At 43.6% G+C, this 23337-nt stretch overlaps 1 protein-coding gene across 1 annotated transcript in view; it reads left to right on the forward strand.

The window, feature by feature from the left end:
• Positions 1-23310, forward strand: part of LOC115179983 (decorin) — a 35563-nt gene extending 12253 nt beyond the window's left edge. Inside the window, exons 2-8 of the mRNA XM_029741810.1 lie at positions 685-923; positions 8992-9104; positions 12823-13036; positions 13995-14108; positions 15072-15165; positions 20777-20915; positions 21172-23310. Of these exons, the coding sequence (XP_029597670.1) occupies positions 704-923; positions 8992-9104; positions 12823-13036; positions 13995-14108; positions 15072-15165; positions 20777-20915; positions 21172-21372 (1095 nt within the window). The 5' untranslated portion in view covers positions 685-703 and the 3' untranslated portion in view covers positions 21373-23310. The remainder of the gene's footprint in view (positions 1-684; positions 924-8991; positions 9105-12822; positions 13037-13994; positions 14109-15071; positions 15166-20776; positions 20916-21171) is intronic.
• The last annotated feature ends 27 nt before the right edge of the window (positions 23311-23337 follow it).

Raw genomic sequence — 23337 nt, forward strand, 5'->3', positions numbered from 1 at the left:
AAAAAGGAAAACACTATAAGTACTAATTACTTTCCTGTACAATTATACAGTAATCTATCATTGGTTTAACAAGATCACAAATCGTTACCATATATTGTGAATATGTATGCATACTTACTGTTTCTGCCCTGTGAAAGTGCACATACACTTGGTACAGCCTTGGTGGTCCCCCATTTTACAGATTGATACATTTCCCAATGTTCTTGGCTTTACCCTGACCTCTCCTCTTTAACTTTTCTTAGCTAAATAGGCCATTCTCCCCCTGCTGACCTGTTACAAACCTAAGCAAATCCAGGTGCTTGGCCTTCTAGCCTATAGCCTCCTACCTCTGACCTTTACCCTCTCTCATTTGCCCTCTCACCCTGTCACCCCCACACACATCTCACAACCCTATACTTGAATGAAAGGTTGGCCTCTTTCTATCCTTGACCTCTTAGGGAAGGGATCACTGCCGCTTCCTCGCTTTGGAACCCAGGTGCATGAGTTGATGAGCCAACTGAAGGAGAGAGGAGAGTCAGCAACGCTTGGAGAACAATGGAATACAATACAAAAGCTTCTTTATTGCTAAAAGTAGAACACCTTAACCTCTCACCTCTGCCCCCATCCTTTACCACCCACCAATACCCATGCACCCCTCTACAGTAGTTCTAACCTCTAAGCCATGACCTTTTCCCTCCCCCCTAGGCTCCCGGACAGAGGCACCATGAGGTCAGCCTGTCTCTCCCTGCTCCTGGTCACAGCGTGCTGGTCACTGCCCTTCCGCCAGTCGGGCTTCCTGGACTTCATGATGGAGGATGAGGCGGGCTCTGGGTTGCCTGAGGTGCCCATTGAGCCCAGCGTGGACATCCCCACCATGCCCGAAGGACCCAAGTGCCCCTTCCGCTGCCAGTGCCACCTGCGCGTGGTGCAGTGCTCCGACTTAGGTGAGACACTCTCCTAATAAATTCTATTTAATATCATAACAGCATGTACTTCTGTGATTCAATGTGTTTTCATGAGCTAAGGTCAATTTGTCAGTGTAATACAGACAACCTATTGCACCATCTCTTCTCTCCCTCTCTCGTCTAACTGAGGCACTTCCATAGTTTACAAGATACATCTTCCTGGTTCCCAAAGAGGTGTTCCCTCCATCTGGAGACCTCAGAGAAATGTTCAAAGAGTGTCTGGCGTTTGATCTACCCATCATCAGCTCGTTAATTGGCCTAAAAGAATATCGCCCCAGCCTGACCACTTTAAACGCTCTCAGCTGCTGCGAATTTCACGCTCTTCCGCGACGATGACATAGTTTTGCCGTGACTTTGGTCTTTTTCTAATTTTCCTAATTGTTTTCGCAGACGCAGGGATATAAAAGGTTAGCGGGGCTTGGGTAAGTCTCAAACTCACCCGGGTTTAACAAGCCCAATGTTCTAAAGCTTGTTTTTCTCCGTCAGATCGCTCCTTTCTCCATCCCCTCCGGAGGCAAACGAACTCTGCCACGAATTAGCTTGGCGCTCTGTTTCCACACAATTAAAATGATTTACTTGATCCTCTTAATTGTTTGCGAGATTATCCTGTTTATTTGCTTCATTCGCCCTTATGCTTTGGCCTGACTCACCTCTAGGACTACTGCTCTGCCAAGGGAAGTCACTGACCCAGTTGATTGGCTGTAGCTTATATAGCTTGTATAACCTTGCAATTATTCTCTTCTCTATGAGTTTGGTTTATTTTTGGGCTTTACTCTTGTTTTAAAAGGGAGGAGCAGGGGAGGAATACTGGAGACAGACAAAGACAGAGTGAGAGATACAGATGGACTGGGATGTATACACAGAGAGGAGAGAGAGAAGAAAGAAAGAGACAGACAGACAGAAAGACAGAAAGAGACAGAGACCTGTGAAAGAGAAGAAGGGAGAGGGACAGAGAAAGAGAGGAGGGAAATCAAGGAAACCATGAGTTCCAGTGGAGGAAGAGAAAGACACAGACTAACCCACGCAGCCAGACAGACAGACAGACAGAACAACTCCGACAGACAGATGGAGAGACTGATGATCAGGGAAGGGCTGGTTCCATTACCTCATTGGGTCCTGTTAGCGCTGAACGTCTCCCAGGAGCCCCAGAGTTGGATCCTCATCTCTGGCACAGGCCCCTCGAGCCTGGAGACTGCATCTGTTCCCCAGACCTGCTGGCACACACACAGGCCTGGGAGGGGAGGGGGCTGGATTGGTTTGCTTTCCATCCAAAGTCACCCCCTTTTACAGTTAGAAAACTGGATGAAAAAGGAAAGTTAGCATAAGGCCTTATTTCTGCAGGCATCCAGCTGGCGGTGCGTGCTACAGTTATCAAATGTGTATGGGCAGAGATGAAGCAGGAAGTAGTGCAGAGGCTAGTAGTCTAGACATTCACCAGACGTAGTGACAGTACATTTATTTAAAAAATACTTTGGGCAATTACTCGATAGGCATTGTGGTGTCCGGGGTTGGGTAGGTTACTTTCTAAATGTAATCCATTACAGTTACTAATTATTTGTCCAAAACTGTAATCAGTAACGTAACTTTTGAAATTCCCAAACTCAGTAACGTAATCTGATTACATGATGTTACTTTTAGATTACTTTCCCCTTAAGAGGCATTAGAAGAATACAAAAATGTATGTTACCAATTGAACGACATCTATTGCAGGATAAATCAATGTTAAAGTTTACATAGCAGGCCATATATGATGTTACATTTTACTTTATGGGTTGGTTATGTAGGCTTCTTCTAACCCATCGCTTTCTACTACATATAATAACATGATTAAATTATATCTTTATATTAAAAACCAAAGTCTATCAGAATTCCAGTCATTCCAATAAATGTAATACCACTTGATCTTTAAGAATAGGACTTGGAAATATGGAAGTATAGATTAGCCAAATTGTTTTAGCTGAGCATAACCCTAAAACTAAGGACTTATTAGCCAGCCCTACTCTGTTGTTTATGATTTTGTTGTCATGGAGGACTGATTGGGCTCATAGATTCGAGTTGAAAAATAAATGCTGCGCTCATGGACTGGCATGCTTTGAGCACTACTGAAAAGTGCTATTTACATGTGAAAAATTAATGCCATATGCTGCATTTGCTATAGGCTATTGTTTACCTTTTTGTTGGTGACACTTTGATATCTTAATAATATGCAGCTGTTTAAAGGGCAAATCCACAGATGAAACAATAACAAAACGGCTGCCCCGCCTCTGTTTTGGTTAAAAGCTGAGGGATGGGCCTGGAGTGATATAACCACTCTCAGATTAATATAAACCAAAAATGTTTTAACCATGTTATGAGGCTATACAGTGTTTGTTTACATTTATAATGTTTAAAAAACATTGGAGAAAAACAAGCTTGTATTTTGGGTTCTCATGGAGTATGACGGTTGAACTAAGCTCATGAGTCACTTAGAAGTTATATTCTTCAAGAGTCAATGGATATATCATTTATAAGTCCAAAAAATGGATGTAGCAACTACAGACTGCCCCTTTAAGTATATCAAAAGTGTGCAAGTTTGAGCATGTGTCCATTAGGATTTATTAATTTTTTTCAGCATGAATTAGATTGAGCAATAAAAGCCCCACAGTTATTCCATAAGCGTGGATCCGCACTATGCAGCTGTTGCAAGAACACATTTTTCACTGGCTGTCCACTGGTTTCAAAAACAATGACTAATAGACAGCTTAAACTTCTTGAATTAGATTTGTGAACAGCCACCCACAGCAACCACAATCTGGAAGGTGCAAATAGCTAAATGAGAGAGCAGCAGTGTGATTCACATCAATGCGCTATATAGATATCATTAATAAGTGATATCCGTATCGCCGTAGGCTACACCACTGCTGTCATCCTTACCTCCAAGCCTTTATTCAAGTTGGATAATCTTTGGATGCCGACAGCAGTCGCACCATTGGAAGACATAGATTGGACTGTAGCCTACAAAAGCCTATTCCTGCTCTTTTCCCTCGATCCATCACTATGTGTCATCATAGTGGTCTCTGACTTGTGGTCAGACTCACTCAGGTGGAACAAACGTAATCTTGCTCCTATATTCAATGCTGATTTAAATGTCATTGAGAAAACAGAGAAGTGTTAAAGATGTATTTTTTCAAACATCCTTTCTGAATTAAAAAGTAATCCTCAAAGTAATCATCTAGTTTTTCAAAAGTATCTGTAATCTGATTACAATATTTTTGCTGGTAACATAACGGATTACAGTTAACATTTTTGGTAATCCCTTGCATGTAACGGATTACATGTAATCCGTTACTCCCCAACCCTGGTGGTGTACTATCAAAACAGCTTCCTTTCTTTCTGAGTTAGGAAATTAGGTTTTATGAACACAAGACTCTTCATTAAAAAATGCTTGGTTTCATTAAGGTTTAGATTAAAAACAGGCTGATGTTACAGTCGTCAAATACCTTCATCCAACAGGGATATAATTCCCAGTTGCCTTGAACTATCCTATCTAGGAGAGTTTGATTTAATGGGTCCCTATGTGTCAACAGGTGTTGTGGATGACAGAAGCCCTTCTTTTTCCCAAAGCCCTGACTGAACTGAGTCATTACTAGTGTTGCTGACAGACGTAGCTACACTGTGCTGCTGTGAATGGACAACGTAATGGAAAACTCACGCTCAACTCAGGGACAATCAGACCCATAGTGACTGAACAGACCTTCCCCTCACAGGGAGAGAAAGTTACAGTACAGCCCCACGAAAAAAGGATTGCATTGCTGGAAATTGCATAAACGTTGCAATTAATGCTTGGATGTGCTGAAAGCATGAGGGCGAGAGGCCAGGGCAATCATATGCTTGATATCACATTAATTTGGCTTTGATTGAAATTGCTACAATAAAGGGACTATGTTGGCATTCAGCTCCTATTTTTCTAGTCTGCCACTTGTCAAGAGGTCATGTTACCGTGCCAGTATCTCAACAAGAACAGAGCGTACTATCTCAACCTCTCACTTACTTATGTATCAGCCAAGCCGACTTTCTTAAATGAAAACATAATCTGCAGAGCACTGAGACGATCTGACCAGCCATTTTATCCGTGACATTGCTATGGAAATGCTCCCAAGTTTGAACAAACTAATTCATTTAATAGATTTTTTTATAGATTTTCTTACTTTTATTGGAAGATTCAAATCAAATTGTATGAGTCACATGCGCCGAATACAACAGGTGTAGACCTTACAGGGAAATGCTTACTTACGAGCCCCTAACCGACAGTGCAGATTCAAAAAATACGGATAAGAATAAGAGATAAAAGTAACAAGCAATGAAAGAGGAGCAGTATAATAACAATATGCAGGGGGTGCCAGTACAGAGTCAGTGTGCACCGGTTAGTTGAGGTAGTATGTACATGTACGTAGAGTTAATTAAAATGACTATGCATAGATGACAACAGAGAGTGGCAGTGGTGTGGAGACGGGAGGGTGGGGGGGGGGGGAATGTGAATAGTCTGGGTAACCATTTGACTAGATGTTCAGGAGTCTTATAGCTTGGGGGTAGAAGCTGTTTAGAAGCCTCTTGGACCTAGACTTGGCACTCCAGTACCGCTTGCCGTGTGGTAGCAGAGCGAACAGTCTATGACTCGGGTGGCTGGAGTCTTTGACAATTTTTAGGGCCTTCCTCTGACACCGTCTGGTATAGAGGTCCTGAATGGCAGGAAGCTTGGCCCCAGTGATGTACTGGGTCATTCGCACTACCCTCTGTAATACCTTGCGGTCGGAGGCCAAGCAGTTGCCATACCAGGTAGTGATGCAACCAGTCAGGATGCTCTCGATGGTGCAGCTGTAGAACCTTTTGAGGATCTGAGGACCCATGACAAATCTTTTCAGTCTCCTGAGGGGAATAGGTTTTGTCGTGCCCTCTTCACGACTGTCATGGTGTGCTTGGACCACGTTAGTTTGTTGGTGATGTGGACACCAAGGAACCTCTCATCCTGCTCCACTGCAGCCCTGTCAATGAGAATGGGGGCGTGCTCGGTCCTCTTTTTTCTGTAGTCCACAATCATCTCCTTTGTCTTGATCACGTTGAGGGAGAGGTTGTTGTCCTGGCACCACATGGCCAGGTCTCTGACCTCCTCCCTATAGGCTGTCTCGTTGTTGTCGGTGGTAAGGCCTACCACTGTTGTATCATCGGTAGATTTAATGATGGTGTTGGAGTCGTGCCTGGCTGTGCAGTCATGAGTAAACAGGGAGTACAGGAGGGGGCTGAGCACGTACCCCTGAGGGGCCCCTGTGTTGAAGATCAGCGTGGCGGATGTGTTGTTACCTACCCTTATCACCTGGGGGCGGTCCGTCAGGAAGTCCAGGATCCAGTTGCAGAGGGAGGTATTTAGTCCCAGGGTCCTTAACTTATTGATGAGCTTTGAGGGCACTATGGTGTTGAACGCTGAGCTGTAGTCAATGAATAGCATTCTCACATAGGTGTTCCTTTTGTCCAGGTTGGAAAAGGCAGTGTGAAGTGCAATAGAGACTACATCATCTGTGGATCTGTTGAGGCGGTATGCAAATTGGAGTGGGTCTAGGATTTCTGGGATGATGGTGTTGATGTGAGCCATGACCAGCCTTTCAAAGCACTTCATGGCTACAGACGTGAGTGCTACGGTAGTCATTTAGGCAGGTTACCTTAGTGTTCTTGGGCACAGGCACTATGGTGGTCTGCTTAAAACATGTTGGTATTACAGACTCAGACAGGGAGGGGTTGAAAATGTCAGTGAAGACACTTGTTAGTTGGTCAGCGCATGCTCGCAGTACACGTCCTGGTAATCCGTCTGGCCCTGCGGCCTTGTGAATGTTGACCTGTCTAAAGGTCTTCCTCACATCGGCTGCAGAGAGCGTGATCACACAGTCTTCCGGGTACAGCTGGTGCTCTCATGCATGTTTCAGTGTTATTTGCCTCGAAGCGAGCATAGAAGTAGTTTAGCTCGTCCGGTAGGCTCGTGTCACTGGGCAGCTTTCGGCTGTGCTTCCCTTTGTAGTCTGTTATTAAAGGTTGGGACCAGTGAGTGTGACCAGAGGCACTATAAATACATCCATTACACACAGGTGGCTCATAGCAGAAGTCTGTTGTCTGCGATTCAGTCTTTCTCTTCCAATCCTTCCAGAGGACAAAATCCTGAGACTAAACATCTCAACCAGACTTTCCTGCCACCTGACTCTCAGTAACTGACCTCTCACCTCTGTCCCCCTCTCCTACACGTAGACACACTCTCTCCAAACTGTTTACCGTACCAACCACGTCAGCTCTGACTGACAGAATGCCATGTGGTTCACCTCACGCTGCTAGAGGAAAAGAGAGAGAGAGAGAGAGAGAGAGAGAGAAGAATAACAAAGATGGATTGAGGTAAAGAGAGGAGATGTAACAAGAGGAGAGAGAGAGAAGGCGATGGAAAGGGGGAGTGAGTAGATGAGAAAGGGACGTGATGGAAGGGTGAAGGGATATGAGAGAAGGACATGAGGAGTGAGAGAATGTAAGATATTAAGTGGGAGTGGGAGATGGAGAGAGGGAGCACAATGGTGATATGCCACACAGTGAGAGCCTACCACAGACTGCTGTGTGGAGGATTGTGGGGCTTGGGCAGGGTAGGAGAAACTGATAGAAAAGCCAACTGAGCTGAAAAGAATGTTTGTGTAAGTGGGGCGTACTCAAAGCTTTTAAGCCAAAGTGTGTCTGCATATGTGGAATTTAAAAGACACAGCATTTAAGCCCTGAATGACTAAACAGTTTATTCTAGACAACCACTGTCCCCTAGAATGGAAACCAGGCATGTGAACCTTGAACCTTAGCCATTGTGTTGTTTAGATGACTTGTGGTAGCTCTCTGTGTTCGCCCTCTATTTAAAACAATGCCCATAGAATAGAATAGAATAGAATAGAATAGAATATGCAATAATAGAATAGAATGGAATGGAATAGAACACAATAGAATAGAACGGAATGGAATGGAATAGAACACAATAGAATAGAAAATAATAGAATAGAACAGAATAGAACACAACAGAATAGAATGGAATAGAATATAACAGAACAGAACAGAATATAATAGAAAAGTTAGAATAGAACAGAATAGAACAGAATCATATTACACAAAAATACATAATTTACCCAATACTTCTACATAGTGTATACCTCACCCCAGCTCATAATTCCCTCAGTGTTCTCCCTCAGAACACATGGTTCTGGTTTACCAGTCATATAGACAGGTGACATTTACTGTCTCAGTGCCAAATAACGCAATGTACTCTCCAACCCAAACTGCATGCAATGAGGTCAGTGTCCAGCTAAGTGGACACTGGAAATTGACGGAAATTAATTTGAGTCCCATTTCCACACTGTGTGCCATAGATTGTTTCAATGCTAACTCATGGTGTATCTGGTATCACTCATGTCTGGACTATTACCATGAAACACATCATACTTTGGTTCCTTGGAGTTATTCACTGCTGACATGCTAAACATTTTGACATTTTCGACTTGCTAACTGGTTGAACGCGGCACGTGTATAACTACAACCAGTTAGCAAGTCTGACATTTCCTAGTTTCCTTGTTCCGAATAGCACGTGAACGCGCCATAATCTCTCGACCACGCTCTACTGCGAACTTCCTTTCCCATCAGCTAGCAGGCACAGCTGCAGCACAGCTCAGGAAGTCTCCTGTCACCTGGACAAACATACCATACACACGGCCAAGCGTGCACACTATCTCACACACACACACACACACACACTCCTTGTCGTGCGTCATCGTGCACACAAATGCTTATGGAAGGGTTGGGCCAAACCTAATTTCATTCAACATCATTAACTCTGAAATTGAATGTAAAATACAATTACATTTTAAAAAATGGGTAAATTAATGAATTAAAATCACATGGAGCTATGAAACTAGCTTCAACGGGCTGGCCTAGAAGTATCTCTCCTCTCCTTCCTGTTTTGTCTCGGTCTGTGAGTATCTCCACTCTCCTTCCTCTTCTTCTGCAGGGCTGAAGAGTGTTCCAGATGAGATCCCTGCAGACAGCACCCTGCTGGACCTGCAGAACAACAAGATCACTGAGATCAAGGAGAATGACTTCAAGACTCTAAAGGGACTCCAAGTAAGAGTTTAACACTCAATATGTCCACTCCACTAAACACTCAATATGTCCACTAAACACGCAATATGTCCACTAAACACTCAATATGTCCACTAAACACTCAATATGTTCACTAAACACTTAATACCGCATGCCCACTAAACACTCAATTTGTCCACTAAACACTCGGTATGTCCACTAAACACTCAATATGTCCACTAAACACTTAATACTGTATGTCCACTAAACACTCAATATGTCCACTAAACACTATACAGTTGAAGTAGGAAGTTTACATACACCTTAGCCAAATACATTTAAACTCAGTTTTTCACAATTCCTGACATTTAATCCATTTGATCCATAAATGCCCTGTCTTAGGTCAGTTAGGATCACCACTTTATTTTAAGAATGTGAAATGTGTCAGAATAATAGTAGAGAGAATGATTTATTTCAGCTTTTATTTATTTCATCACATTCCCAGTGGGTCGGAAGTTTACATACACTCAATTAGTATTTGATAGCATTGCCTTTAAATTGGTTAACGTGGGTCAAACGTTTCAGGTAGTCTTCCACAAGCTTCCCACAATAAGTTGGGTGAATTTTGGCCAATTCCTCCTGACAGACCTGGTGTAACTGAGTCAGGTTTGTAGGCCTTGCTCGCACATGCTTTTTCAGTTCTGCCCACACATTTTCTATAGGATTGAGGTCAGGGCTTTGTGATGGCCACTCCAATACCTTGCCTTTGTTGTCCTTAAGCCATTTTGCCACAACTTTGGAAGTATGCTTGGGGTCATTGTCCATTTGGATGACCTATTTGTGACCAAGCTTTAACTTCCTGACTGATGTCTTGAGATGTTGCTTCAATATATCCACATCATTTTCCTACCTCATGATGTCATCTATTTTGTGAAGTGCACCCGTCCCTCCTGCTGCAAAGCACCCCCACAACATGATGCTGCCAACCCCATGCTTCACGGTTGGGATAGGGTTCTTCGGCTTGCAAGCTTCCCCCTTTTTCCTCTAAACATAACGATGGTCATTATGGCCAAACAGTTCTATTTTTGTTTCATCAGACCAGAGGACATTTCTACAAAAAGTATGATCTTTGTCCCCATGTGCAGTTGCAAACTGTAGTCTGGCTTTTTTATGGTGGTTTTGGAGCAGTGGCTTCTTCCTTGCTGAGCGGCCTTTCAGGTTATGTCGATACAGGATTTGTTTTACTGTGGATATAGATACTTTTGTGCCTGTATCCTCCAGCATCTTCACAAGGTCCTTTGCTGTTGTTCTGGGATTGATTTGCACTTTTCACACCAAAGTACGTTCATCTCTAGGAGACAGAATGCATCTCCTTCCTGAGCGGTATGACGGCTGCGTGGTCCCATGGTGTTTATACTTGGGTACTATTGTTTGTACAGATGAACGTGGTACCTTCAGGCGTTTGGAAATTGCTCCCAAGGATGAACCAGACTTGTGGAGGTCTACAATTGTTTTTCTGAGGTCTTGGCTGATTCTTTTGATTTTCCCATGATGTCAAGCAAAGAGGCACTGAGTTTGAAGTTAGGCCTTGAAATACATCCACAGGTACACCTCCAATTGACTCAAATGATGTCAATTAGCCTATCAGAAGCTACTTAAGCCATGACATAATTTTCTGGAATTCTCCAAGCTGTTTAAAGGCACAGTCAACTTAGTGTATGTAAACTTCTGACCCACTGGAATTGTGATATAGTGAATTATAAGTGAAATAATCTGTCTGTAAACAATTGTTGGAAAAATTACTTGTGTCATGCACAAAGTAGATGTCCTAACCGACTTGCCAACACTATATTGCCAACACTATAGTTTGTTAACAAGAAATTTGTGGAGTGGTTGAAAATCGAGTTTTAATGACTCCAACCTAAGTGTATGTAAACTTCCGACTTCAACTGTATGTCCACTAAACACTCAATATATCCACTAAATACTCAATATGTCCACTAAACGCTCAATATGTCCACTAAACACTCAATATGTCCACTAAATACTCAATATGTCCACTAAATACTCAATATGTCCACTAAACACTCAATATGTCCACTAAATACTCAATATATCCACTAAACACTCAATATGTCTACTAAATACTCAATATGTCCACTAAACACTCAATATGTCCACTAAATACTCAATATGTCCACTAAATACTCAATATGTCCACTTTGTTGCAGCTTTTCACCAAATACTGATTGGCCCCTTACTTTTTGCATTTTCCAAAGAACATTGATTCACAACTCGCCATGTTGTATCAATTATTCTAGGGAGTGCAATTTTGACATCCCTTCAAAGTATCCACCAGAGTGAGTGTAGAAACCTGAATGTCTTGGGTAGGAGAGAGCTAAAGGGATAACACTGAAGCTGAACTTGAAGCCGTGTTTTGTTGGATGACATCCTAACAGGCTTATTATACATGCAAAAGTATTGGCTGGAGCGAAGCAGTGGAAATCTGATTTATCTCTGGACTTTCTTGAGATGAGAGGGAGCTTAGGTGTGCGTGTGTGTGTGTGTGTGTGTGTGTGTGTGTGTGTGTGTGTGTGTGTGTGTGTGTGTGTCCCACGTGTATATACTTCTTTTGGAGAACTGATTTCCTGATCATATTCCAAACCACTAACATGTTTAACTAACATGTTTAACTCGGATCAAAGATCCTAAAAATAGTCTACCAAAGGTAACAGCACTGTAAACCACCTCCACTCATTTGTTTTTAACCACAGGAATCCAGGTACCAATGATCCCCAGGTGTCATGGAAACTATTCTCCTCTGGGCCATTGCGTGACCTCTCTACACGTGTATAGCTTTCTGACCTGTAATAAATAGCCTACCTCTGTCAAACGGCCCACACTGTTTCTACCCCCGTACATTAGTTGTTCTCTCCGGGGGGGAATTTGCTGCATTCTCTGCATTCTCCATTCTTCCACCCCTGTCTGCAGCCTTGAGTATGGAACGGTCCACTAGAGACACAGCAATTTCTCTTGCGAAATTTCTCAGAAATTGCCTCCAATCACAACAACCCTGGCGCCTGTGCTCTTTAAGACTAGGTCCAAGGGTGTGTTGGGATTACTGTACAGACGTTAAAAAACAATCTCACATTTCAGTTACCTTGGATATGTTCAATTGAGTCAGTCCATACTTGGGAAATGTAATCAAACAGTGTGCAATAGGTCTAGAACATCGTATTTTGTTGATGTCAAGCGTTTAAGATGCTCGTCAACTAGTACAAAATAGTCTAAAATAGTCCAGTCTGGTTGTGAAGCAATCTTTGCAACCTCACTATGATATAATGAAAAGTCTGCCTTCAATTACTTCATTTTACACACATAAACAATGATCACATACACCAACGGGAAGTTGTAGCCACATTAAAGTAACCAGTGACAGAACAAATTTCAGAGTAACACATCATTGCTAATGATAATAGTGATATATTGCAATAATGTAGCAAGCTATCTCAAATAGCTTTTTCTATTTGATAGCTTTTTCTATTTGAGATAGCTTTTTCTATCTCAAAAGCAATCTCAAATAGAAAAAGCAGTTGCCCAATTGTACATTAGCATACATATCTACATAGTAATTAGCATTACCACAAACATGCTAATTATAACTAGCATAAACATAAACATACAAATTATCATTAGCAAAACATACACATTAGCATTAGCTTAAATATAACAGGGATTGTTCTTTCTCCGATCTCCCCAGACCCTGATCCTGGTGAACAACCAGATCACCACAATCCACCCCAAGGCCTTCATTCCCCTCGGCAAGCTGCAGCGCCTCTACCTCTCCAAGAACCACCTCAAGGAAATGCCCGCCAACATGCCCAAGAGCCTGCAGGAGCTTCGCATCCACGAGAACGAGATCACTAAGATCAAGAAGGCCTCCTTCGAGGGCATGGCCCAGGTCATCGTCATGGGTATGGACCAGACCTGGGTTCAAACCCTATTAGAAATCATTCAGATATTTTGTGCCCTTGCTTTAGCCTGCCTGGATTGCCTTAATGACACGTCTGTTTTCTTCTGTTGGGTGCATAATGAACTCAACCCATCCCCTGTTGGGTACTCAAATTCCATACGATAGAACTTGTCTAATCCTTAACACACATATACAGTACACACAGTTACTTGAACATGTTTCCTTAATTGACTGTATAGTAGCAATAGGACAGCAGCAAGTTAACAAGTTTTCAGCTAAAAAGAACACTAAAACATTACAGTCAGAGACTGATGATCAAAGTGTTGTTTAACCATGAACTACAACGTGTCAGTGTTTAGAGAGTGCCAGCAATCGCCTACAGAGAGGAAGGGTTGGTTCATTGCTTACAGAGTGGAGAGTGGACTTTTGAGGGTGCCAGCAGCAGAGAGAGTGATAGAGTGTGTGCGTGTGTGTGTGCGCGCATTTATACATTTATTTATAATGTCTCTATTCTGGTGTGTGTTACATTCCCTCTCAGAATGTAAAGTATCTCATTACAGCATAGCTGAAGGACTGGAGCGGTATGCCCTAAAACACACTGATCCTCAGATTATATCCCCAGTGTGACAAATCGGCCAATCCAGCGAGGCTAAAGGACGAGGGAGACAGGGCATATGGACAATATCCCACGCCGGCCGCAAACCATGTTTATACATGAGTCAGGCTGAGATTCCCGTAACACACCAGGACTGGAATGTGCTTAATGGACCTTTTTTTTCTCTCTGTTTTCTTTTCTGTCTCCTCCCCTGATTGTCTACTTCTCTATTTATCTTCCTCTCTGTCTATCTCTCTCTTGCTCTCTCTTTATTTCTGCTCCCTCTGTCTCTTAATACTCTATCTCCCTTAATTCTCTGTCTGTCTGTCTCTCTGTCTGTCTCTCTCCCTCATTCTCTTTCCAGAGCTCGGCTCCAACCCACTGAAGAGTGCAGGGGTTGAGGCTGGGGCGTTCGGGGCCCTGAAGAAGGTCTCGTACATCCGCATTGCAGACACTAACCTGACAGAGATCCCCAAAGGTACTGCCCTCTCTGGTCACCCCATCACAAATCATCCTTCCTTCCTTCCAGTTCCTTGAAGGAATCATAGGAAATCTAACACAAGGCTAGGTATGAGCAGGGATCCATTACATAGCTTTCACCTATCCAGTCATGTCAGATCATTTCACTGTGAGGATCCAACTAAAGAATATGGAAAATAACATGTCATTTCAATAAAGGATGGCTGTAAGGATTTTGACCACACTACAACAACAAAAGATGTATTCAACATACTGTATAATTCTAAGGCAACCAGCTGCAATGGGATTGTGAAAAGGTTTGTTGAGCATACTCACAATTGCAACCGAATGCCTTTCAATTGTACGTTGAATCAACAACTTTTTTACAGTGCAGGGCCTGAGTCTCTATTTTCAACCAGGACTGGTTTGAATACTTCACAGCTCAATAGCTCCAGCTAAAACAAAGGAATTCAAGTTAACTCAATCGACCACAGCCAAAATCATCAATCATCTTGCACTGCAAGAATGCACATTTGGATTCGTAGGCTCCACTAAACAATGGTTACAGTGTGGAACCAAGAGAGGAAAACTAAAACACCATATTAATTCAAAGGCGTGTAAGACGAATGTTATCTGGCCTATTGTGGGAATCTGGCAACCAGTTTAGATGGAATAGTACTCAGAGAGAGATCCTCTAATCTAATGCTTTAATACAAATAGAAGGGATGAAGGATAGGCCTCTGGATGTTAGAGGCTGCGTCTGAGTTGGCATCCTATTCCCTATAGTGCACTATTACCTTGCCAAAAGTAGTGCACTAGAGATTAGGATGCCATTTCAGATGCATTAGAATTAGTATGGATTCAGAGTCCTATTGGCATACTGTACGTAAACATTAACCACTTACCTTCCCCTCACCATAACTGCTGTGGTTTCCCCGGTTGTTTGTCCTCTCGTCATTGTCTCTCTCCTGTGGGTTGCCAGGTCTGCCCTCCTCTCTCTCTGAGCTCCACCTGGACAGCAACAAGATCACCAAGGTGCAGGCGGACAACCTGAAGGGCCTCAAGAACCTGGCTAAGTAAAGATGTTTCAACACTTCTACTCAATGTAGATTTTTTTTTAAACGGTTCATAAATGCTCTTGACGAGGACAAAGCATGCTTACAGTATTCTTCTTCACTGTATTTGATGAGTGGGTTAGCACTTCATAAGTAGTCCTTCATCTTGAACAAGACCTGGTTAACATCCTCCTGTAAGTGGGGTATTGGGTCATCTCTAGACAACAGTGCCCCGCACACACACACACACACACACACACACACACACACACGCACAAAGCTAAGGCTAGCTTTTTCAAACAGAAATTTGCATCCTGTAGTACTAACTCAAAAAAGTTCTGGGACACTGTAAAGTCCATGGAGAAGAAGAGCACCTCCTCCCAGCTGCCCACTGCATTGAGGCTAGGAAACACTGTTACCACCGATAAATCCACTATAATTGAGAATTTCAATAAGCATTTCTCTACGGCTGGCCATGCTTTCCACCTGGCTACCCCTACCCCGGTCAACTGCCCGGCACCCTCCACAGCAACCCGCCAAAGCCCCGACCATTTCTTCTTCACCCAAATCCAGATAGCTGATGTTCTGAAAGAGCTGCAAAATCTGGACCCCTACAAACCAGCCGGGCTAGACAATCTGGACCCTCTCTTTCTAAAATTATCTGCTGAAATTGTTGCAACCCCTATTACTAGCCTGTTCAACCTCTCTTTCGTATCGTCTGAGATCCCCAAAGATTTGAAAGCTGCCGAGGTCATCCCCCTCTTCAAAGGGGGAGACACTCTAGACCCAAGCTGCTACAGACCTATATCTATCCTACCCTGCCTTTCTAAGGTCTTCGAAAGCCAAGTTAACAAACAGATTACCGACCATTTCGAATCCCACCGTACCTTCTCCGCTATGCAATCTGGTTTCAGAGCTGGTCATGGGTGCACCTCAGCCACGCTCAAGGTCCTAAACGACATCATAATCGTCATCGATAAGAGACATTACTGTGCAGCTGTATTCATCGACCTGGCCAAGGCTTTCGACTCTGTCAATCACCACATTCTTATTGGCAGACTCGACAGCCTTGGTTTCTCAAATGATTGCCTCACCTGGTTCACCAACTACTTCTCTGATGGAGTTCAGTGTGTCAAATCGGAGAGCCTGTTGTCTGGACCTCTGACAGACTCTCTTCTCTGTATACATCAATGATGTTGCTCTTGCTGCAGGTGATTCTCTGATCCACCTCTACGCAGACGACACCATTCTGTATACTTCTGGCCCCTCTTTGGACACTGTGTTAACTCGACTCCAGACGAGCTTCAATGCCATATAACTCTCCTTCCGTGGCCTCCAACTGCTCTTAAACTCAAGTAAAACTAAATGCATGCTATTCAATCGATCACTGCCCGCACCTGCTCGCCCGTCCAGTATCACTACTCTGGACGGCTCTGACTTAGAATACGTGGACAACTACAAATACCTGGGTGTCTGGTTAGACTGTAAACTCTCCTTCCAGACTCGCATTAAGCATCTCCAATCCAAAATTAAATATAGAATTGGCTTCCTATTTCGCAACAAAGCATTCTTCACTCATGCTGCCAAACATACCCTCGTAAAACTGACCATCTTACCGATCCTCGACTTCGGTGATGTCATCTATAAAATAGCCTCCAACACTCTACTCAACAAACTGGATGCAGTCTATCACAGTGCCATCCGTTTTGTCACCAAAGCCCCATACACTACCCACCATTGCGACCTGTACGCTCTCGTTGGCTGGCCCTCACTTCATACTTGTCGCCAAACCCACTGGCTACAGGTTATCTACAAGTCTCTGCTAGGTAAAGCCCCGCCTTATCTCAGCTCACTGGTCACCATTGCAGCACCCACTCGTAGCACGCGCTCCAGCAGGTATATCTCACTGGTCACCCCCAAAGCCAATTCCTCCTTTGGTCGTCTTTCCTTCCAGTTCTCTGCTGCCAATGACTGGAACGAACTGCAAAAATCTCTGAAGCTGGAGACTCATATCTCCCTCACTAGCTTTAAGCACCAGCTGTCAGAGCAGCTCACAGATCACTGCATCTGTACATAGTAACCCATCTGTAAACGACCCATCTATCTACCTACCTCATCCCATACTGTATTTATTTATTTATCTTGCTCCTTTGCACCCCAGTATCTCTACTTGCACATTCATCTTCTGCACATCTACCATTCCAGTGTTTAATTGCTATATTGTAATTACTTCGCCACCGTGGCCTATTTACTGCCTTAACTTACCTCATTTGCACTCACTGTATATAGACTTTTTGTTTTCTTTTGCTCTATTCTATTATTGACTGTATGTTTTCTTTATTCCATGTGTAACTCTGTGTTGTTATATGTGTCGAATTGCTATGCTTTATCTTGGCCAGGTCGCAGTTGCAAATGAGAACTTGTTCTCAACTAGCCTACCTGGTTAAATAAAGGTGAAAAAATAAAATAAAAAATAAAAAACACACACACGCGCACACACACACACACTAGTATGTACACTGCTCAAAAAAATAAAGGGAACACTTAAACAACACAATGTAACTCCAAGTCAATCACACTTCTGTGAAATCAAACTGTCCACTTAGGAAGCAACACTGATTGACAATACATTTCACATGCTGTTGTGCAAATGGAATAGACAACAGGTGGAAATTATAGGAAATTAGCAAGACACCCCCAATAAAGGAGTGGTTCTGCAGGTGGGGACCACAGACCACTTCTCAGTTCCTATGCTTCCTGGCTGATGTTTTGGTCACTTTTGAATGCTGGCGGTGCTTTCACTCTAGTGGTAGCATGAGACGGAGTCTACAACCCACACAAGTGGCTCAGGTAGTGCAGCTCATCCAGGATGGCACATCAATGCGAGCTGTGGCAAGAAGTTTTGCTGTGTCTGTCAGCGTAGTGTCCAGAGCATGGAGGCGCTACCAGGAGACAGGCCAGTACATCAGGAGACGTGGAGGAGGCCGTAGGAGGGCAACAACCCAGCAGCAGGACCGCTACCTCCGCCTTTGTGCAAGGAGGAGCAGAAGAAGCACTGCCAGAGCCCTGCAAAATGACCTCCAGCAGGCCACAAATGTGCATGTGTCTGCTCAAACGGTCAGAAACAGACTCCATGAGGGTGGTATGAGGGCCCGACGTCCACAGGTGGGGGTTGTGCTTACAGCCCAACACTGTGCAGGACGTTTGGCATTTGCCAGAGAACACCAAGATTGGCAAATTCGCCACTGGCGCCCTGTGCTCTTCACAGATGAAAGCAGGTTCACACTGAGTACGTGACAGACGTGACAGAGTCTGGAGACGCCATGGAGAACGTTCTGCTGCCTGCAACATTCTCCAGCATGACCGGTTTGGCGGTGGGTCAGTCATGGTGTGGGGTGGCATTTCTTTGGGGGGCCGCACAGCCCTCCATGTGCTCGCCAGAGGTAGCCTGACTGCCATTAGGTACCGAGATGAGATCCTCAGACCCCTTGTGAGACCATATGCTGGTGCGGTTGGCCCTGGGTTTCTCCTAATGCAAGACAATGCTAGACCTCATGTGGCTGGAGTGTGTCAGCAGTTCCTGCAAGAGGAAGGCATTGATGCTATGGACTGGCCCGCCCGTTCCCCAGACCTGAATCCAATTGAGCACATCTGGGACATCATGTCTCGCTCCATCCACCAACGCCACGTTGCACCACAGACTGTCCAGGAGTTGGCGGATGCTTTAGTCCAGGTCTGGGAGGAGATCCCTCAGGAGACCATCCGCCACCTCATCAGGAACATTCCCAGGCGTTGTTGGGCGGTCATACAGGCACGTGGAGGCCACACACACTACTGAGCCTCATTTTGACTTGTTTTAAGGACATTACATCAAAGTTGGATAAGCCTGTAGTGTGGTTTTCCTCTTTAATTTTGAGTGTGACTCCAAATCCAGACCTCCATGGGTTGATAAATTGGATTTCCATTGATTATTTTTGTGTGATTTTGTTGTCAGCACATTCAACTATGTAAAGAAAAAAGTATTTAATAAGATTATTTCTCTCATTCAGATCTAGGATGTGTTGTTTAAGTGTTCCCTTTATTTTTTTGAGCAGTATATTTCAAACCTCAGCAACAATCCTGGGTTAGTCACCAATTCAGTTATATAAGGAGTATTTGAAGTGTTGCGGTGCTTCTTGGCATTAATGCCACTAGTGTTTTTTGTACCACATCTTCCCATTCACTGGAGAGGTTAGACTGGAGCAGCATGTCCAAAACTCCCTGTCTGCCCTGTACTCTGCTGCTAGTACTGTCTCTCTCTCTCTCTCTCTCTCTCTCTCTCTCTCTCTCTCTCTCTCTCTCTCTCTCTCTCTCTCTCTCTGTGTGTGTCTCTGTCTCTCTCTCTCTGTCTCTGTCTCTCTCTGTGTCTCTCTGTGTGTCTCTGTCTCTCTCTCTCTGTCTCTGTCTCTCTCTGTGTCTTTCTGTGTGTCTCTGTCTCTCTCTCTCTGTCTCTGTCTCTCTCTGTGTCTCTCTGTGTGTCTCTGTCTCTCTCTCTCTGTCTCTGTCTCTCTCTGTGTCTTTCTGTGTGTCTCTGTCTCTCTCTCTCTGTCTTTGTCTCTGTCTATCTCTGTCTCTCTGTGTGTCTCTGTCTCTCTCTCTGTGTCTCTCTCTGTCTCTCTCTGTGTCTCTGTCTCTCTCTCTCTCTCTCTGTCTGTCTCTCTCTGTCTCTCTCTCTATGTCCTCTGTGTCTCTCTCTGTGTCCCTCTCTCTGCCTCTCTCTCTCTCTCTCTCTCTCTCTCTCTCTCTCTGCCTTCATCATCACTCAGTAGTCCACTCTGCTCAACTCTGAGTGAGTTCTGCAATTGGAGTCCACTGCTGTATTTGTGGAAAGTAGCCAGGGCTTGAGAAAGAGCTATACATCAGTACCAGATCTAAACCAACCAGACAGACTCACTCAGAGAACCCAACTCCTGGTTCTCTCTCACTCCCTATGGCTGTGCCTGTCAGAGCTCTCTCACTCTGTCACTCCCTCTCTCTCTCTCTCTCTCTGTGTCTCTCTCTCTCTCTGTCACGCTCTCTCTCTCTGGCTCTCATTGAGACATTGGGGGCGTTGATTTTAACAAAATGCATATGAAACCAATGTTTCTGAAAATCAACAGCTGGGTTTATAAGATCACCGCTTCGAGGGTAGGAAAAGACTCATGCCAAAGTAGGGAGACTAAACAACAGAAATATACTTTCATGCAGTACAAGGCAGTTTATTTTGGAAGAGCTACAGAATTCACTGAAAATGTTATTTTCCATTTTCTGGATCGGCAACACGTTCGCTAGCGAGTATTTCATTTTGTCAACGAAGTTGGTCCCTTGGCAAAAGTAAAGCCTCTTTCTCATTTGCTAGTCTACATTCTGCCCATGGTTTTCATTGGCAGAAAAGCAGTTTGTGTCTTTCCCATTGGATGTTTTCTTTCCTCTTTCTCTCATTTGTTTTTGTACATTCTGTACATTGGGACTTGTAGGGACAGCTCAGGGCTTCATGCCCTCTTATATCGCTCTTCTGTACCTCTGTCTCATTGGCTCTTTTACCCACCGTGTCTCTTTCCCATTGGCTCTGACACATTCTGTGTCTCTCCCCATTGGCTGGTTTGTCTCCTAGGCTGGGTCTAAGCTACAATGAGATCAGCCAGGTGGAGAACGGTTCTCTGGCCATGGTTCCTCACCTCAGAGAGCTTCACCTGGACAACAATGCCCTGACCACCGTGCCTGCAGGCCTGCCTGACCACAAGTACATCCAGGTGGGTTCCACCGGACACACAGGTGTCCCGTCACACCTCGCAGAATGGGGAGAGGCTTCATGTCCATGAATGTTCCACCTCACACCTGTTTTTTTTCAGGAGGGTGTAACCATTACAGATCAATCTCATGATGATGATGATGATGAAATAAAATAGAAATAAGCTGATTAACACAGAAATGACCTTTCTATATATGCAATGTTCATTTCCAGACATCCCTCCCTCTAACCACTCATTGTGGTTGATATGTTCCCAGGTGATCTACCTCCACAGCAACAAGATAGGGGTGGTGGGCACCCAGGACTTCTGCCCACCAGGCTACAATACCAAGAAGGCCATGTACTCTGGCATCAGCCTGTTCTCCAACCCCGTCCCTTACTGGGAGGTGCAGCCCATCACCTTCCGCTGTGTGTTCGACCGCTCCGCCATCCAGCTGGGCAACTACAGGAAGAAGTAGAGAAAAAGTAGTCCACCCCAGAGAGAGAGAGAGAGAGAGAGAGAGAGAAAGTGTGTGTGTGTGTGTGTGTGTGTGTGTGTGTGTGTGTGTGTGTGTGTGTGTGTGTGTGTGTGTGTGTGTGTGTGTGTGTGTGTGTGTGTGTGTGTGTGTGTGAGAACCGCAGCCCCCCATCCACCCCACAACACTGATCGGCAACTTTATCCCCATTTTAAAACCATAACGAACATCCAATACAGTTTTCATGAGCAAAGACAGAACAGTTCCAGAACTCAGTACCAAACCTTCCATAGGTGGCTTAGTAATAACTCAAACCAGCTCTGTATGCAAACAGTTGATTTATAATAGTCCATGTGCCATTTGTACATTTCATATTCTACAACAGTAATCACTGGCATTATCCTGTAACAGGTCTTCCATACACAATAAACTGTCAACTCATTAAATACTGTAACACTACCTCATGGTAGTTATCTGTCAAAAAGCTCAACTTAAAGGGGATCTCACCCACTTTTCAACCTCGTTTTCATTATCTCCATTACAATACCATTGTCTACAAATGTGAAAACGTCACATTTCTATGTTTTGTAGAAAACAAATATGAAGTTAGAAAGATATACCCAATGACATCATCAAGAAAATGCCATCCCTCTGGCTAGAAACTCGTTGCAGGTTTTGAAAATCACTGTTTTTTAAAAAACTTTTAAGCCTACCCTGTGATATCACAGAGAAGCATTTTTTAGGACCTTTTTTCTTATATTTTTAACCACAGATTATAGACAAAACAACATGTTGTTTTCACACATATAGACACGGATATGGTGCTGGAGATAATGAATATGAGGTTGAAAAGTGGCAGATTTGTCCTTTAACAGAAGTCTGTGGTGGTTTCGAAGTGTGTGCCCTCAGATTGCATGACTGAAATGTTATTTTGTGTGCGAAAGAAACATTATGAAAGACAACTAAATATTTTCAACAACAAGAAAAAATATCTATGACCACTTTGAAAATATGTACACGATTAACCCTTTAATACCTCACACATGTCAACTGGTTGAGATTGGCTGAAAAAACATCAGAAAAATCTGAATTTGACTGGTGTAGACTTTTTGTGTGCAACAAGCCTTTACATGCATAAATCTGTGACAATTACAGTAGGTAAGCTGACCTGCGGAGCGGGCAGCAAAGGGTTAACTCGTGTCTTAATACTATTAACACCAGCTAGGATACTAGAATGTACTAGAGTATATTACCTGTGTAGTAGCTAGCGTTCAAAGTGTACCTTTACAATATGTCGTACTATTTGAAAGAATTCCGATTTTCTTTCTTTCACATTGTAGTCGATTGCCATGTTTCCTGCTTGCTTCACTGTTGATTTAAAGTTTTGTTGTTTTTACTAAATGTTCCGACAGTTTAAAGATTTAAGATTTTCCGTAAAGCATTTATTTCTTCTTCTTCACATTCCATTCCCCCATCTGTCATGTAACATCAGCTCACACAACCAAGATGAAAATAGCTCTTAAAGATGTAGAATAAACAATATATACGTTCCCAAACAGAAGCCATGCCCAAAGATCTATACGCATGCTTTTCTTCTTTTGACTTGAAGCAAGGTTGTGGTTTCTGGAATGCCATATTAATGCCTGTTTTGTTTCTCTTCTTTTCTTCTTTGCCTTTCCTTTTTTCATTTTTGTTTTAAGTCTGAAGAGAATTGGAGGCTGCAGGCGGACTGTCATGCCTTCAGTGCCCATGTTAGTGTGAATGTTTGTATGTATAGACGCTGTATATAAATGCTGTATAAAAAAAACTCTCATTGCTTAAAAGCACAAGCACTTACAGTAGTTCAGACTTAATATATCAACAATAAAGATGTTCCTCTCTTTTTTCTGAGCAGGGGCTCCGCCTAAGGCGTCCTGAACCAAATAAAAATACCAATTAAAATGCAGCATTTTTCTGGGGGTGTCGCCA

The sequence above is a fragment of the Salmo trutta genome, chromosome 40 (genome assembly GCF_901001165.1).
Source record: "Salmo trutta chromosome 40, fSalTru1.1, whole genome shotgun sequence".
Lineage (NCBI taxonomy): Eukaryota > Metazoa > Chordata > Actinopteri > Salmoniformes > Salmonidae > Salmo > Salmo trutta.